The 15,693-nt window shown below is 49.7% G+C and overlaps 1 protein-coding gene across 1 annotated transcript in view; it reads right to left on the reverse strand.

The window, feature by feature from the left end:
• Xpd (general transcription and DNA repair factor IIH helicase subunit Xpd) overlaps positions 1-15,693 on the reverse strand; it is a 71,405-nt gene that overhangs the window by 30,036 nt on the left and 25,676 nt on the right. The window contains exons 14-15 of the mRNA XM_077664816.1: positions 15,095-15,239; positions 3,415-3,554 (exon numbers count right to left, since the gene is read on the reverse strand). Coding sequence (XP_077520942.1) covers positions 3,415-3,554; positions 15,095-15,239 — 285 coding nt within the window. The remainder of the gene's footprint in view (positions 1-3,414; positions 3,555-15,094; positions 15,240-15,693) is intronic.

The following is a 15,693-nucleotide window of genomic DNA, read 5'->3' on the forward strand; positions in this document are numbered from 1 at the left end:
CACTGACACTCACAGAGGTCCGTCATTGGTCTCTCCGCTGGCGCTGTGCATATCTTTAGCTTGATTGGCTTGATTGCCGCCTGTGCATGTTGCACGTCTACCCCATCGCGCACTTTTGTCACTCTTGTTGCAGTGCGGACGTTTTGTTGTCTTCTTTCAAAACTCGGGCCCTGGTTGTAATTCGGGATGGCGGACGGGTACACCGTGCCCATTCCCGTTGTATTCAGCAGTAGAGATGATGGAAGCGGCCTTGGCGGAGGTGACGGCCACTGGTGTGTGGAACTGCTTCCGCAAGGCCGGCTTCGTCGACTCCGACATGGGGGGTCATGACATTGGTTGTAATGATTTTATTTCTGTCGATGACTACGCCGACACCGCGGAACCGTACACGGGCGATGGCATCGTTTCTGAAGTGCGGGACGAGAGTGACACGGAGGAATCAGATGAGGATGAAACATCAGATGAAGATGAAACTTCGGAGCCAGCACCCGTAAGCGCGCCTGTAGCAGTGGGCTGGCTACATAGAGAACCTCGGACAACTTGTCTATGCCAAGGGCCTTGGCGATAGCACGCTTCTGCCTTAAACAAACTGGAAACCTCTCTCATCGGATCTGCGCTGCAAGAACAGATGTCCATGATGGACTTTTTTGCAAAGAAAAAATTTCGTGTTTTGACAAGCAACTGCCTTTAAAGCTGTGGTCCACTTACAACGAACTTCGGGATATAACGAATGGACGCCGCGTGACGCTCATGTTTGTTATAACCGGGCTCAACTGTATATGGCAAATCAACATCTTCAAATTTTGTCATTTCTTATGGGCCTTTATAGCAATTTTGCAGTTAAAGAAAGCTTTTTAAGAATAAGCAGAGATTTGCAAAAGCCCACAGCACATCCTAAAGCTAATAAAATGTCTATAAAGTCATTTTGTTGATCATAACTAACAAAGAAAAACAATGTGGCAGTAATTAGCACACTTGGCCTAATTCCTAATCTGTCATGTTTAAAGGAAAAAGGAAAGCTTTAGAATGTGCATTGAAGCTTTTGAAATGTCTACATATCCTTAAAAAACCTTTCTTTAAGTGAGAAATTATCACAAAGGCCCGTAAAGAAATGACCGAAATGAGATGTTACCGTAAAAACCCGCGTATAATACGAACCCGAATATAATACGAGGTGAAATTTTAGAGACGCGAAATAGAAAAAAAAAATTTATCCGCGTATAATACGAGTGAGGTAAACCAGGTAAGCACGAACAAAGGCATTTATTGCAATTGGACACCGCACTTCAATCGCTCTCATCCTCAACAGCGCTTTCTTCGGAGATTTATTTGTCGGACAAATCTTCCCACAGGCACTCATCGTCTGTGCCATCGAGGGCGTTTGATATGCCACAATTTTTGAAAGACCGACGCACAAGGTCCGCAGGAATGCTCGCCCACGCATCCACAATCCACTTGCACAGCGTGGCTGGCGATGCCCGCTTCAGCCGCCCAGTCGGCGTCACTGCAGGCTCACCTGAGCGCATCCACTCAGCGTAGCACCGCTTGACCGCGTCCTTGAAAGGCTTGTTTACGCAAACGTCAAGTGGCTGCAGCTGGGAAGTCATTCCGCCTGGGATGACGAAAAGTTCAGTGCCGCAATCGCGTAACACTCTCTTGACCGAGTCGGCCAAATGGCAGCGAAACGCGTCCAGCACGAAGATCGACGGGAAGGACAATAGTGCACCGGGCCGCCTACACCACACGGACTTCACCCAGTCAAGGACAAGACCCTCGTTCATCCAACCTTTCTCGTGGCATCTCACGATAACATTCCTTGGCAGCTCCTCGCCTTTCGGCATTGTTTTGCGTTTGAACACGACATAGGGTGGGAGCTTGTGGCCGTCTGCTGTGCACGATAGCATGACCGTAACCCGAGTCTTCTCGTTGCCGGTAGACCGGACGCAAACTTGTTTGGAACCCTTCTCGTGCACTGTGAGGGGTGATGGCATGTCCAGATAAACTGGCGTTTGGTCAGCGTTGCCTATTTGCCCTAGCTGAAAGTTCTTGGACTTCCGTAAAGAAATAATGTGGCGCTGAAAAGCCACCAGCAGCTCTTCAAACGATTCGGGCAGTTTTTGGGAAATCGACGTTCGCCGCCGTAACGAAAACCCAGCACGGCACATGTACCGGTATATCCAGTGCTTGCTCGCTTTGAAGGCGGTGCTTGGAATACCTGTTTCTCTAGCAAGCTCCCTAGCTTTTACCTGCATGAGCTCCGCGCTCACAGGTAGATGTGCGGCTCGCTGTTCTCTTACGAACTCCGTCAGGGCCAGTTCAATTTCTGGGTATGACCCATTCTTCGGGCCGCGAAAGCTTCTTCGCGTTCCGCTGCAGGCGAAAAGTGCTTCCTTTTGTCGCCGCCATCCGCGGATGCTTCCCTCGGTGACGCCGAACTGCCTCCCGGCCGCACTGTTGCCGATGTTCTCGGCAACTAAAATAGCCTTTCTCTTGAAAGCAGCCGAATACTGTTTTCGTGGCCCTGACATCGTGCTCCTCCACGGCAGAAAAAAAGAACCTTCTCTTCGCGAAGCGTGGTTTATGCGTCGGCGCGTACGCTGTCAGGAAGGCCACGCTAGCCCTAGCCACGCCAAGGTAGATGTACTTGGCCACGCCGTCACGGGTAACGAAGCCAAGCCGTAGCCACAAATCAATAACAAAGCCAAGCCGTAACCACGTGGCAATAACGAAACCAAAACTTCGAGCAAAACTGAAATTTTTGTTCGGATCCGCAAATAATACGAGGCGGAAATTTGAGGTGCTAATAATAGGAAAAAAACCTCGTACTATACGCGGGTTTTTACGGTATTTTGCCACAAATTTCTTTCCAGGTGAGATATTTGAAATCTACATGCGTATTTGAAATCAGCATTCTGTGATACATCTGTGTGCCAAGTTTCAACAGGATATGCTGACAAATCAAAAACATGTTTTTCAGAGCCTCATCCCCTCTTAAGCGATGCGCCACTGCCCTGCGATGGCAGGTGCTCCGAGCAATGGGCCTTTGATTAAACGGCTGCCTGCCACGGTGGACAGGTTGTGGCGACGCCGCGAGGTCACGTGAGTTAGCTGGCCCACCTGCCTCCTAGGTTGCTCTCAGGGGACCACATGCTAGAGCCATGGTTGGGATTTTTTGCTCACAACGTTGACGCCGCCTACGCCGACACTGGATTATCTGGAGAGGAAGGCCTTTAACATCGCGTTAAAAAACACACACAAAAACAGGTCAAAAAGGTCATTCCAGTAAACCCTCCTCGGATAAGCATACAACATGCTCTTGATTCATGTCGAAGTGGCGTCCTTGGGTGAGCAGTGTAATGCTGACAACGAATAATATGCGAGATATACAAGTAGTAGCCCCACTCTGAGACTTACCCCAGAGGTGATGATGACTGACTGGAAGCGGTTGAAGACTGGCTTGATGGAAAGTGAGGCGTCCATGCAGGACAGATTGATCACAGGGTTGGGCACACCGGGACTCCGCTCGTCATACGGCTCCACAATCACCGTGAAGCCTGAAACCAACGATGCTTTTGATCATTCGGAAAAACGCCTGCACTACCATCTCAAGGCTACACAGCTCTCAGTTCCTCACCAGCATAGAGCTGTGAGCTGAAGGGCCTTGAGGTTCACTTTCTGCCACACAAAAGAATAAAGTGCCAGAGCACCTGATCACTGGGAGAATTGAGCATGTAAGGTTTACAGAAGCAATCTTGGGAGGTGAGTGTATCATGGGAAAGAAACTATGGCTGACATCCTGACAATATACTATATACTCTCCAAAAGTCCTTTCTGAAGTCACAGCTGAACCACTTAATGTGTGAGCTACTCTGTAAGCCATTGGTGAGCCACTGTCAGTAGTAGGGATAATCCCTGGCTCAAGCTCACTCCATCACAGGTGACAGACATTTCATGTTCCCTACAAAATTTTCATTTGTTATATGGGCATTGAACAACCGCCCTACTATACCACCCTCCTGCCCCTACCCAATGGGCAGGTTGTGATTGTGTCACAAGGTCACAGGAGAGCCACCGTGGTGGCCAAGTGGTCATGGCGCTCGGCTGCTGGCCCGAAAGACGCGGGTTCGATCCCGGCCGTGGCGGTCGAATTTCGATGGCGGCGAAATTCTAGAGGCCCGTGTACTGTGCAATGTCAGGGCACGTTAAAGAACCGCAGGTGGTCGAAATTTCCGGAGCCCTTCACTACGGCGTCCCTCATAGCCGTAGTCGCTTTGGGACGTTAAACCCCCATAAACCAAACAAGGTCACATGACCTCTCTCGACCAATCAAGAGAACGTCTTCTCGGATCCACGGTAAAACAGCGCGGAAAAAACACAAGGACGGAACAAACACGACGACACGAGTGCCGACTTTCAACTGGTGATTTATCCCGCACGTGTGTACATATACTATTCCCGCCAAACACTACACAGAACAAAAAATATTCAAGAAACACTGCGTCATCACTGAACACATTAAATCTACCTTGCTGCAAATGCATGCTCAATACAGGTGATTTCGTGGTTAGCCAATGATAATGAGGGCTTGCTAATGCATGCTGCACCCCCCTTGTCAATATGATATGCCTCTACTAGTTCCCTTACTATCTGATCTATATGTTTGAAGATGACGAATGTCTGATGAAGCAATGGGGCGCACGTGTGCTTAGGTTGCCTGCAATGCAGCGCCAAATTCGAACCGGCTGCCCTGTCCAAAGAACTGTGATGCTCCCTCAGCCGTTCGTTAAGACATCGCCCAGTCTGGCCAACATACCACCCACCGCATAAGAGAGGGATCTTGTATACTACACCTTCGACGCACTCAACCCTCCTCTCTGCTTGTGCTGTGGTACAACCACCACCAATCCTCCTTCCTAGTAGGGACTCTCGCTTACGCTGCACAGCTCGGCAAATGTTGCTTAATTTTCTGCGAGACGAAAATACGACATCAACTAGAAATTTTCGCCCCACTTTCTTCAGACGGTGTGATAATGCATGGACATAAGGGATGACAGCAATCTTCCGGCGATTCGTGACCTCATCTTCCTGAGGAGCACGCTTATGCTTCGATTTGATTTTGGCCATCAGCCTTTCGCATAACCTTCCGATAGTTGCCTCAGGAAAACCAGCGTCCTTAAGCCTAGAAATCTGGCCTTGCACACCTTCCTCAATGATATGGACACACGACTTGTTGAGGGCGGTGCGAACACAATACAGGGCGATGCCATCCTTTACAAGCTTAGAGTGCCCAGACTGAAAGCTGAGTAGGGGCTTGACGGAACGAGGCGAATACAGCCAGCAAACATGTCCGGACTCAAGTCTCAGCTCCACATCCAAGAATTGTATCCTACCTTGGTTAACGGTCTCCGTGGTGAAAGCCAGCCCTTGACCATTTCTGACAAATGTGTTCACGACATCTTGCGTGCATTCTTCGTTTTCAACAAAAACGAGGTAATCGTCCACGTATCTGTGTACTTTCAGTACACCGCCCGGTAACTCTCCTGCAATTGCTTTGTCAATTCTGCTAAGGAACAAGTCACTTAGCAGCGGTGCCACGCGAGACCCAATGCATATCCCGGAACGCTGTATAAACACACTGTCATTCCATGCAACAATGGTGCACCGGAAGCACATATGCAGCACGGAACGCAGCACGCTTGAAATATTTTTTACGGTTAAAACCCACAAAATAGGCTATCCGTTTCGGTCCATAATTTCGGAGAAGGGAACTTGGCAGCTTGTTGTCTCCGGCTCCTTACAGAAGGCGCTTGCTTCCCTTGCTTTTGAAGACCCTCTCCGAACGCGAAACTCCGACGTCGTCTTGGAGTACCTTCAGAACAATAATCCTGGTGACTGTCATGTGTTCAGCGTGGACGTCGAGGATTTATACTATTCAATTCCTCATGAGTGTTTGCTGCGCTTTGTAAGGGAATGTATAAGTGAGGACAATGACGAAGTGCGCTTCCGGAATGTTTGCGGTGTATCTGTTGATGCTTTCCTTGAAGTGCTGAGTATGTACCTCCGGTCCACCATTCTAAACCAATCTAAAAACCAACACAGCAGATAAGTTTAACAATTCGAAAAAAAAAACAATCTAAAAAACAATTTGTAAGCGTGTGCATGCATGCCTAAATACACTTGTTACCTAGATAAAAGGAGAGAGGAGGAGGCAAGGGAACACCTGACATTGAAACTAAATGACACACGGCCGAACCATATAATACAGTCGAACACGGATATATCGAACTCGAAGGGGATCGCGAATTAATTCGATATATTAAAAATTCGATATAAAAAAATACAGGCCCAGAGACTTTACCTGTGGCGGACGATGACCTACCGATCGGAGCATTCAAGAATGACAACTATTTCCGTACACACGACGCAACGTAATGCTTTATTTGCGTGAAAAAAAATCACTTATGTTCGTCTGCTTCTTCGCCTTGCAAATGAAATTAAAGACTCCAACCTCGATCTTATCGAGGCTGTTCAGGTGCGAAAGCCCGGTTCCTTCCATGTCGCCGCAACAACGGCGAATCAAGCTGAACGCGGCCGCCACTTCAGCAGTGGAGTACGAGCGTGTAGCCGCCCCCTCGTCCGGACGATCTTCGTCACCACTCGAGCTGTCGGCCTGGGTCTCTGCGACTGCAGCTACAATGTCCTCGTCGGCGAGGCTCGCAACAGCCTGAACATTGCTGTCAACGTTCACAAAATCGTCAGCAGACACTTCGGCTGGAACGGCAGCCGGGAAAAGGGACAACAACTCGCGAAACGCGTCGTCCATGCGCTCGTTGTCGCCGTCGCCGTCTTCGCAGGTTTCGGGAAGTTCGGCCGTCACGAGGCCTGCCTTCCGGAAGCAGTTGGCCACGGTATCCTGCTTCACGTCTCTCCAGGCGCCCGTCATCATTTGAATGGCCCCCAGCAGGTCAACCTTAAGCTCGGTGCCCATGCGGAGGTTCACCAAAAGCCTATCAATGAGTCGCCTCCTGTAGCCGACTTTGAACGACTTAATGATGCCCTGGTCGAGCGGCTGCAACTTCGCTGTCGTGTTCGCCGGCAGAAACTTGTGCGCGATGTTTTCGAGCTCGCAGGTGGTGTGATGGGCCGAGCAATTATCGACGAGAAGGCAAGCGTGACGCCCCGACTTGCCCAGTTCAGCGTCCCACGCTTGCAGCCATTCTGTAAACAGCTGACGCGTCATCCACGCCTTCTTATTGAAGGCGTAGCGAACGGGGAGCTGCTTACAGTTTTTGAAGCAGCGCGGTGCCCTTGCTTTGCCGATCACAAAGGGCTGGAGCTTTTGAGAGCCATCCATGTTGGCAGCGAGCAGAACGCTCACGCGGACTTTGCTCATCTTGCCCCCGTGACACGTGCTGCCCCGGACGTCGAGCGTCTTGCTGGGCAGCATCTGCCAAAACAACCCGGTCTCGTCGGCGTTGAAGATTTGCGCGGGTGAAAACTTCGCGCAAATTTCCGGCCATTCCTTCGAAATCCACTGCTGGATATCCTGGCTGATGACGGCTCCGCTTTCCCCAGAAATGGTTTTGCCAACTATCTTATGGCGGTTCTTAAACCTCTGCAGCCACCCTGTGTTGTCGGCGAAGTTGTCATCACCGAGTGCAGCGGCAAACCATTTGGCTTTAGCCATTAGCATTGGGCCATCCACCGGAATGTTCTTAGCCCGCACCTCTAAAAACCACGCATAGAGAGCCTTTTCAACTTTCTCGTGGGCAGGAGCGCGCACACGACAAGCTCCCGACGTTCGTTGCTCCGCCGCTTTCGACTTTATGTCCGCCATGTTTTTTAACAAGGTGCTTAGAGTGCTCCGAGGAATCCCGAAGTCGTCTGCCACCGTCGCACTTTTCTCGCCCGCCTCAACAGGCTGAATGGCTTTCAGCTTTGTCGCAAAGTCCAGGTTCTTGCGCTTCTTGACGCTGCTTGTGCTTGCTGTGGCCATTGCTTCCGCGTCAGCTCACTACGATCCAGTCACACGTGTCGTGAGACGCACGCAAAACAATATTGAACACGAAACACAAGAACGCGCACAAAACACAAGAATTCACGTGCGCAGCTTCCGCCAACAAAGCGCTCGCGATGGCGACAGCGAAGGCGACAGCGACCTCCGAGGGCGACAGCGACGTACGAAAGGCACGAGCTGTGGTTGGCTGAGCAAAACTCGTGAAAAAGCAACAAGAAAAAAAAAGGGAAAAGGAGGAGGCCGCCAGCGCCTTCGTTCCTGGCTACCTTTTCCGAGCCGATCACTATGGTTACGCGGGGGAAGGATGAGAGACATTGGGAGAGAGAGAGAAAAAAAAAAAGCTGTTCCGCAAGTCGGAGAGCGTGCACAGCGGGAGTACAGTCCGAGCCTCCCTCCCCCTCGCTCTCACATTTTCCGAGCCTTTCAAGGGAGGCGCGGAGCTCGCGGGTGCAGCGAGTGCCGAGATCGCGCGGCGTTCTATATATCCAATGGCGGATAAAAATATCGTTCGATATAAACGTACGAATTTCTATACTTTTACACAGAATTTTCAAGGGGATAATTGCCGAGTTCGATACAGACAATAATTCGATATATGTGGGTTCGATATATCCGTGTTTGACTGTACGAGCAAAAGAAAAAACTTAGTAAGCAAAAAGCGATGTGACATGGGACCAACAGTAACAACAGTAAACGATGAAGGTGCAAACACTAAAAAATAATCGAAAGGGCATAAAAGCGAAACCATATGAATGACACAAAACCAGAATACCAACGAGGTTAAAACCAAGAGTGAAAAAAAGGAATGCTCGAGGCGTTTTTTCGAATGAAAAGTTGGAAGTCTGCGCTGTGTGTGTGTACGTGTTTCTTCTTGGTCCCCGTTTCTTTGGACAGGGCAGCCGGTTCGAATTTGGCGCTGCACTGCAGGCAGCCTAAGCACACGTGCGCCCCATTGCTTCATCAGACATTCGTCATCTTCAAACATAAAGATCAGATAGTAAGGGAACTAGTAGAGGCATATCATATTGACAAGGGGGGTGCAGCATGCATTAGCAACCCCTCATTATCATTGGCTAACCACGAAATCACCTGTTTGGAGCATGCATTTGCAGCAAGGTAGATTTAATGTGTTCAGTGATGACGCAGTGTTTCTTGAATATTTTTTGTTCTGTGTAGTGTTTGGCGGGAATAGTATATGTACACACGTGCGTAATAAATCACCAGTTGAAAGTCAGCGCTCGTGTCGTCGTGTTTGTTCCGTCCTAGTGTTTTTTTCCGCGCTGTTTTACCATGGATAACAGTAACCAACTTGCTCAGCTTTCCGTACTTCTCTTCTCAGACATCGCTGCAGTTTTGGTGTGATGACACCTCTTTGGATCTTTAGCATCAAAAGCTAAAGATTCTTTATTAAAGCAACATTTAATCGGCCCCTTGTGTGCATTCCATCACACTAACCACGTCCAGCTTTTTGAAGGGGAAGGTAGGGATTGGAGGTGAAATTTTTATGTAGAGCAATGAAATTTGGTATGCTTAAATACAAAATTCACTGAAGTATGTTGAACAGTTTTGAAATTATAAATTTTTATATGGTTTGCTTTGCCACTATACCAAACTTGCAGAAAGCCCAACACGACAACAAAACATGGTAGGAGCCTGCAGTCGCTTTTAAATTTTAGCCACAGGAATGGCCCATGCAATGACATTCTCCAAATACAGTCGAGCCCGCTTATAACAAATATGAGCGTCACGCGGCGTCCGTTCGTTATATCCCAAAGTTCACAGTAAGTGGACCGCAGCTTTAAAGAAAGTTGCTTGTCAAAACACAAAATTTTTTCTTTGCGAAAAAGACCTTGATGGACATCATTTTTTTGCTGCGCAGATCCGATGAGGGAGGTTTCCAGTTTATTTAAAGCAGAAGTGTGCTCTTCGCCGAGGCCCTTGGCATAGAGAAGTTGTCCGAGGCTCTCTCTGTAGCCCATTGCTACAGGCGCGCTTATGCGTGCTGGCTCCGAAGTTTCATCCTCATCTGATTCCTCCGCATCACTCTTGTCCCGCATTTCATAAACGATGCCCTCGACCGTGTACGGTTCCACGGTGCCGGCGTCGTCATCGACAGAAATATAATCAGTACAACCAATGTCATGACCCCCAATGTCGGAATCGACGACGCGCTGCCACAAATCGCCGCCGGGCTGGTCATCTTCCGAAGCATCAGGCTCGGCATCAGACACCGTAGACGAAGCCTGCCTTGCGGAAGTCACCTCCGCCCAGGCCGCTTTCATCACCTCTACCGCTGAATACAATGGAAATGGGCACGGTGTTCCCGTACTCCATCCCGAATTACAACCAGGGCCCCGAGATTTGAACGAAGTCAACGAAATGTCCGCTCCCCAACAAGCGTGACAAAAGCACGAGATGGGGTAGACATGCAACGCAAACAGGAGCCAATCAAGCTAAAGATACAGACGCACAGCACCTGCAAAGAGACCAATGAGGGCCGTCCGTGAGTGTCAGTGCAGCCACCTCCTGGCTCCCACGAAAAGCCTTTTAGGGAGTGTGGCCTCCGTGATCGGCAACCGCGGCGGCGCGGTTGATCGTGGAGGCCACGCGCCGATTTGCAAGAGTGAGCAGAGGGGAGCGGAGTTGCGAGTAGGGGCGGGGAAGGGGCGTCGGTGGGGAAAGGGTAGCTCACTTGACAGGGGCACGAAACGGCCGGGCAGTTCGCCTGCGATGAGGCGTGGGACAGCAAACTGCGCGGCGGGCGCACAAAGGGGTCGGAGGCAGGTTATCTCGCATTGCGCCGCCGGGTTTACGCCGTCCTTTCGCTGTAACCGATCAGCAGGGCTCAATGACCTTCGTTATACATGTGATTTTGTGCCATTGAATCAATGGGTATTTTGACGGTCACGCAGGTCTCGTTCGTTATAAACGAAAGTTCGTCTTAAGTGGGGCCGTTATATGTGGGCTCGACTGTATATTGAGCAGCCTGTTTTCATTCTACACAGAATGTTATATCCATGCTTGCATAACGCACTCATTATCATCACGTCGAATCAGTGACAGTGAAAAAAACGAGAAAGTAATTCAATAATATAAGAATCTCACTAGATAAAAAATTATCAGGAAGCGCAATGAAACAAACCACATGACAATCTGTGCAGCCATTATCAAGCTACGCTTCGTGCGAGCAGGGCAGTCAGGTAGAAAAACAACTTTTTGAGGAGACTGGCACTGAAGTTGTACAAGCAGTTCATGTTCATCAAAATGGCCCAGGGCTGTAATGTTAAGTGTCTTTGGCAATGGGGGCCTTCGTACATCTCTGTCCTTCATTTATTCAGCCCTGCAATCTCCTTTGTATTTTTTCTCTGGCGGTCCCTTTCTGCTGAGTCAGTGAGTGCGAGCTTGTGCTCCACCATCAAACCCCACGAGGCAAGTCACAGATGATGGACACTTCATTCTAGGCCACTTCCAAGGCGACAAGGCAGAGTTACAAGTGTCCCTGAATATAGTACAGCGCTGGCTACACAAATGTTCGTCATAACCGTGATAACCCAGCGGCGCATGCAGTGCTGTCGCGAAGATGGAACTTCACCCGCTTCGAAACTGCAGCGCAGCACCTTGGCTAGTTGAGTAATTGTAGCATACAGTGTATCACGTTACCGCTACTAGAGTATCGGGAGCCCGTGCACCGTCAGCGCGTATGCGCAGATCACCTGGAAGGCGCCCGATGGTGCCAGGTAACAGGCAGCTGCACGCAAGCCTGCCGCATTGGGACCAATTAACATGTGCAGACTGGCGGTGGGCGTGCTCCCGGTATTCCGGTAACGGTAACACGATACACGGTAACCTAAAGATATCTGTTTATGCACCGTCAAGGTATTTGTGTTTGTTACCGGGCACCGACACTGGGGATAAGTCGGCCTCTTACGGCACATCAGTGTGTCACTGAATGAACCCGCGTGCCCATCCTGCATCGGTCACATCGGTCGGCGTCCTCAGATGTTGGAAACTGCCCTGTGCTACAGACGCATCACAGCGTCAAAATAACACACAGGATCCTCGTACCTTTCACTGCCGCTCTAATTTGTCTTTGCGATGAATATCATACAAGACGCTGATGCCGGCCCGGTGCATGCTTCGTCCAATTCATTTGCCAATGGTCATTTCCTCTTCTTCGGAATGACAGGCATGCGCTTCCACTTTCCGCACGTGTGCTTCATCTAATCTTGCGACGATCCTTCACTGGCGCACAGAATCTCATGCAACAAAGTGCTGTCTTACTTAACAGCAGCGCCGACTTGCAAGCTCTAGGCAAAAACGTGCACGCATGCCACAGAAGCATGAGAAACCCGAGAAACAGCGCCGATCAGCAGCCACAAGCAAGGCATGCTGGGCGTCGCTTGACAGGCAAGATGAATCGATGCTAAGCAGTGGAACGAGGCCATGGCAATTTAACTTTTCGTGCTTTTGTTTTTCATCGCAGGCATGTGATTCCAACGGGAGGTGAATTTCGGTGAAACCGGCTTTCCGGTGACACCAATTCTTCCATGAGCAGCAGAACAAAAGCAGAGCTATCGCGCATCGAGCTTGAAAATCAGCCATTTTAAACGGAGATCTCTGCCAGTTTTTTTGCTACCTACGGTCGCAAAAACATTTTTTAAAGTCACTTCTGGGCCATCTTCAGGGAAAATTTTTCAGGATTGTATAATTAAAAAGGCCTTACAGATACCAGTTCTGATCTTTTCTGATATATAATTTTTTTTTTCTCGCAATGCGATCCCCGCCTACCCCCTTAAGCACAATCACCTCTAGTGTGCACAAAAGGGAGTGAGGACAGCTTATACTCCCTTTCCACTACCACATAGGCCTGTTTAGAGCGTATACTACAGTTGAACTCCACAATAACAAAATTGCCGGGGGCGAGATAATTTTTCGTTTTCGCGAGAATTTCGTTATCACGAAAACGGGACTGTACAGATGATTAAGTAAGAACCTGAGCCAGCAGAAGCGAAACTTTATTTGAAAAAATCTGTGATCGTCGTTTGCCTTCTCTTGGTTTGCAGCAGCGTCAAAATCCTGCTCTCGCAACTTAGCAGGCTTTCCATCGCAACATCATCGTCGTGAGCGCCGATGAACAAACGTATGGTGTCGAGAGCATCGAGCACATCCCGCGGACATGTCTCTTTTTTCTAGAGCTGATCATTGCCGCCTTCGTCATCGCTCTCCTTGGTCATACCACACACATTCTTGACGATGGCGTCATCTGTCAATTCCTCATGCACAATTACATCTTCATCCACAAAGAGGAAGTCGTCCAATGCCTCCAGCACAGTCTCGTCGACACCGCGCAGTTCCTGCCATGCGCTGACCAGTGCGGCCTATTCTTCTGGCAGCTGCGACCCTGGTGATGCGGCGAGCTGCTCAGTAGCGAACCCCGTGTGCTGGAACAAGTTCCGAATAATGGTTGCTCTTGTTGCTATCCACGCCGTGGCCACCATTTCCAGGGCCATAAACAAATCCACTTCTTACAGGCGCTTCATCTCGATGTTCAATAGCAGCCGTTGAAGAAGCCTCCCTCGGTATGTACACTTCGCACTATGTATCACACCTTGGTCTACGGCTGAATCATGGAGGTACAGTTCGGGGGGAAAAATATCAGGCGGGCGTTTGTCAGAGTCGTGTCATCGTGATGCGCACTGCAGTTATCCAAGAACAGGCACACAAACCTTCCTGCTTTTCGCATGTCACCATCAAATGCGTCCAGACAACTCCCAAAGATGGCGCGGGTCATCCATGACTTGTGGTTGGCTGTGTAATGCCCGGGCAGCCTGCGATTGCCCTTAAAGCAACGAGGCTTTTTGCTTCAGCTGATGACGAGGAGCGGATGCTTATCCGAGCAGTCCATGTTGGAGCACAGCAATATGGTAACGCGTTTCTTGCTGTGCTTCCCGCAATGGCATCATTGCCCTTTCAGCTCCAGTGTCTTTGATGGCAGCATCTGGCAGAACAAGCCAGTCTCGTCGGCGTTGTAAATGTCGCAGGGCTTGTATGCGGCTTTGATGTCTTCGTACGTGTTTCGCATCCAACTTGATGCTGATTCACCTGAGAGTACTTTGGCAACAATGTTATGCCGTGCCTTAAAACGGCTCAGCCAACCGGCACTAGCCTTAGAAGTGTTGTGCCCTAGTTGGCACGTGAAGCCGAGGGCTTTTTGCTGCACCAAGATTCCAGACAGTGGCACCTTGTTTGCTCTCTGTTCCAAAAACCAGGCATACACAGCCTTGTCGACATCTAAAAGTCGGCGTTGTCACCATCTTGTGCTGCGCACGTGCTCCATTCTCCACAGCAGCCAAGATGCTGCCTTTGCACTTCAATATCGTCGACAGAGAACTGCACGGAATTCCAAACTCTTGCGCAATATTCATTTTCTTCTTTTAGTAACTTGAGCGATGAGTTCCGCCTTTTCCTGAAGTGTCAGAAACTTCCGCTTTTTGGTCGCAGGAGGCATCTTCTCAGCACGTCGACACGCCAGACAGAAAGAAAACAAAGGATGTGTGGCCTGCTGGGCTGCAACCAACACAAACATCCGCGATGACGATACAGCTGTGCCCGTTTGAACCGATTCGCAACAAATAAGAGCCCGCCAAAAATGGCTTTCTTTTTTTTCATATGACAGGTGCGCAGTCATCATCATCAGCAACTTGTAAACAAACATGGCCGCGTTTGTAAATGTGCTTGCTGGTAGTGCTGAAGCGTTGAAAATGTTAAAAGCAGTGTACTAAAACGCATTCCAGCACTTTATTTTCCTGTTATGGCTTACGACTGAAGAAAACATGTGGTCTGCTACTTCAGAAACCTTCGTTGTTGTGAGACGGAAGTCGGAAAGCGTTTCGTTGTTGAGAGAAATTAAATGCATTGAATCTTATGAGCGTCCATGAAAATATTTCGTTCGGTTGAGAAATTCGTACTTGCGGTTTTCGTTATTGCGGGGTTCAACTGTAGTACTGATGCCTACTGCTGACACATCCGGCCCCGTGTGGTAAACAGGGAAAGGGCAAAGGTGGATGCTGAACTCACCCTTGGTGTAGGTGCTGACCAGGCTGGAGAAGTGGCACAGCCGCACCAGGGGACCATAGTTGGTGGGGTCAGACACCTCCAGGGTGCGCAGCAAGGAACGCAGCCGCTCGGCGGCAAACCGCAGGGGCTTACGCTCCAGGCACACCTGCACGCAACCACAAGACCAGTTCAGCCAAAAGCCTGCCACGGCACCAACGCGTGGCATGGCTGTTCATTTTCCACAGCACTATCCAAACGCGTCAACTTTCATTTCACACTTACGGTTGGCCAGCTAGCCGACCTCGCACAAATACACTGCACCCACTTGCCATGCTCTAAAAGGCTTCTGCCCTCTTTGTTGTGCATGCCTCAATGAGCTGCTCGTCCTCCACCATCAACACACATCTCTTCATGCCCCCTCCAGATGATGTTGATGATGGAAAGAAGGCGTGACCGTGTGTTCCCATGGCACATAGCCCACTGTCACAGGTGTACAAGCCCATTGTGGTCACGCAGTGCGGGCATGGCAATATTATTTCTATTTCTGTTTCTCTTGCCTCCCCTGCTGAATCTCGTGGATGTGTGTCATTAAGCAGCGCATCACCAGTGCCCTGGGGATG

The sequence above is a fragment of the Amblyomma americanum genome, chromosome 5, assembly GCF_052857255.1.
Source record: "Amblyomma americanum isolate KBUSLIRL-KWMA chromosome 5, ASM5285725v1, whole genome shotgun sequence".
Classification (NCBI taxonomy): Eukaryota; Metazoa; Arthropoda; class Arachnida; order Ixodida; family Ixodidae; genus Amblyomma; species Amblyomma americanum.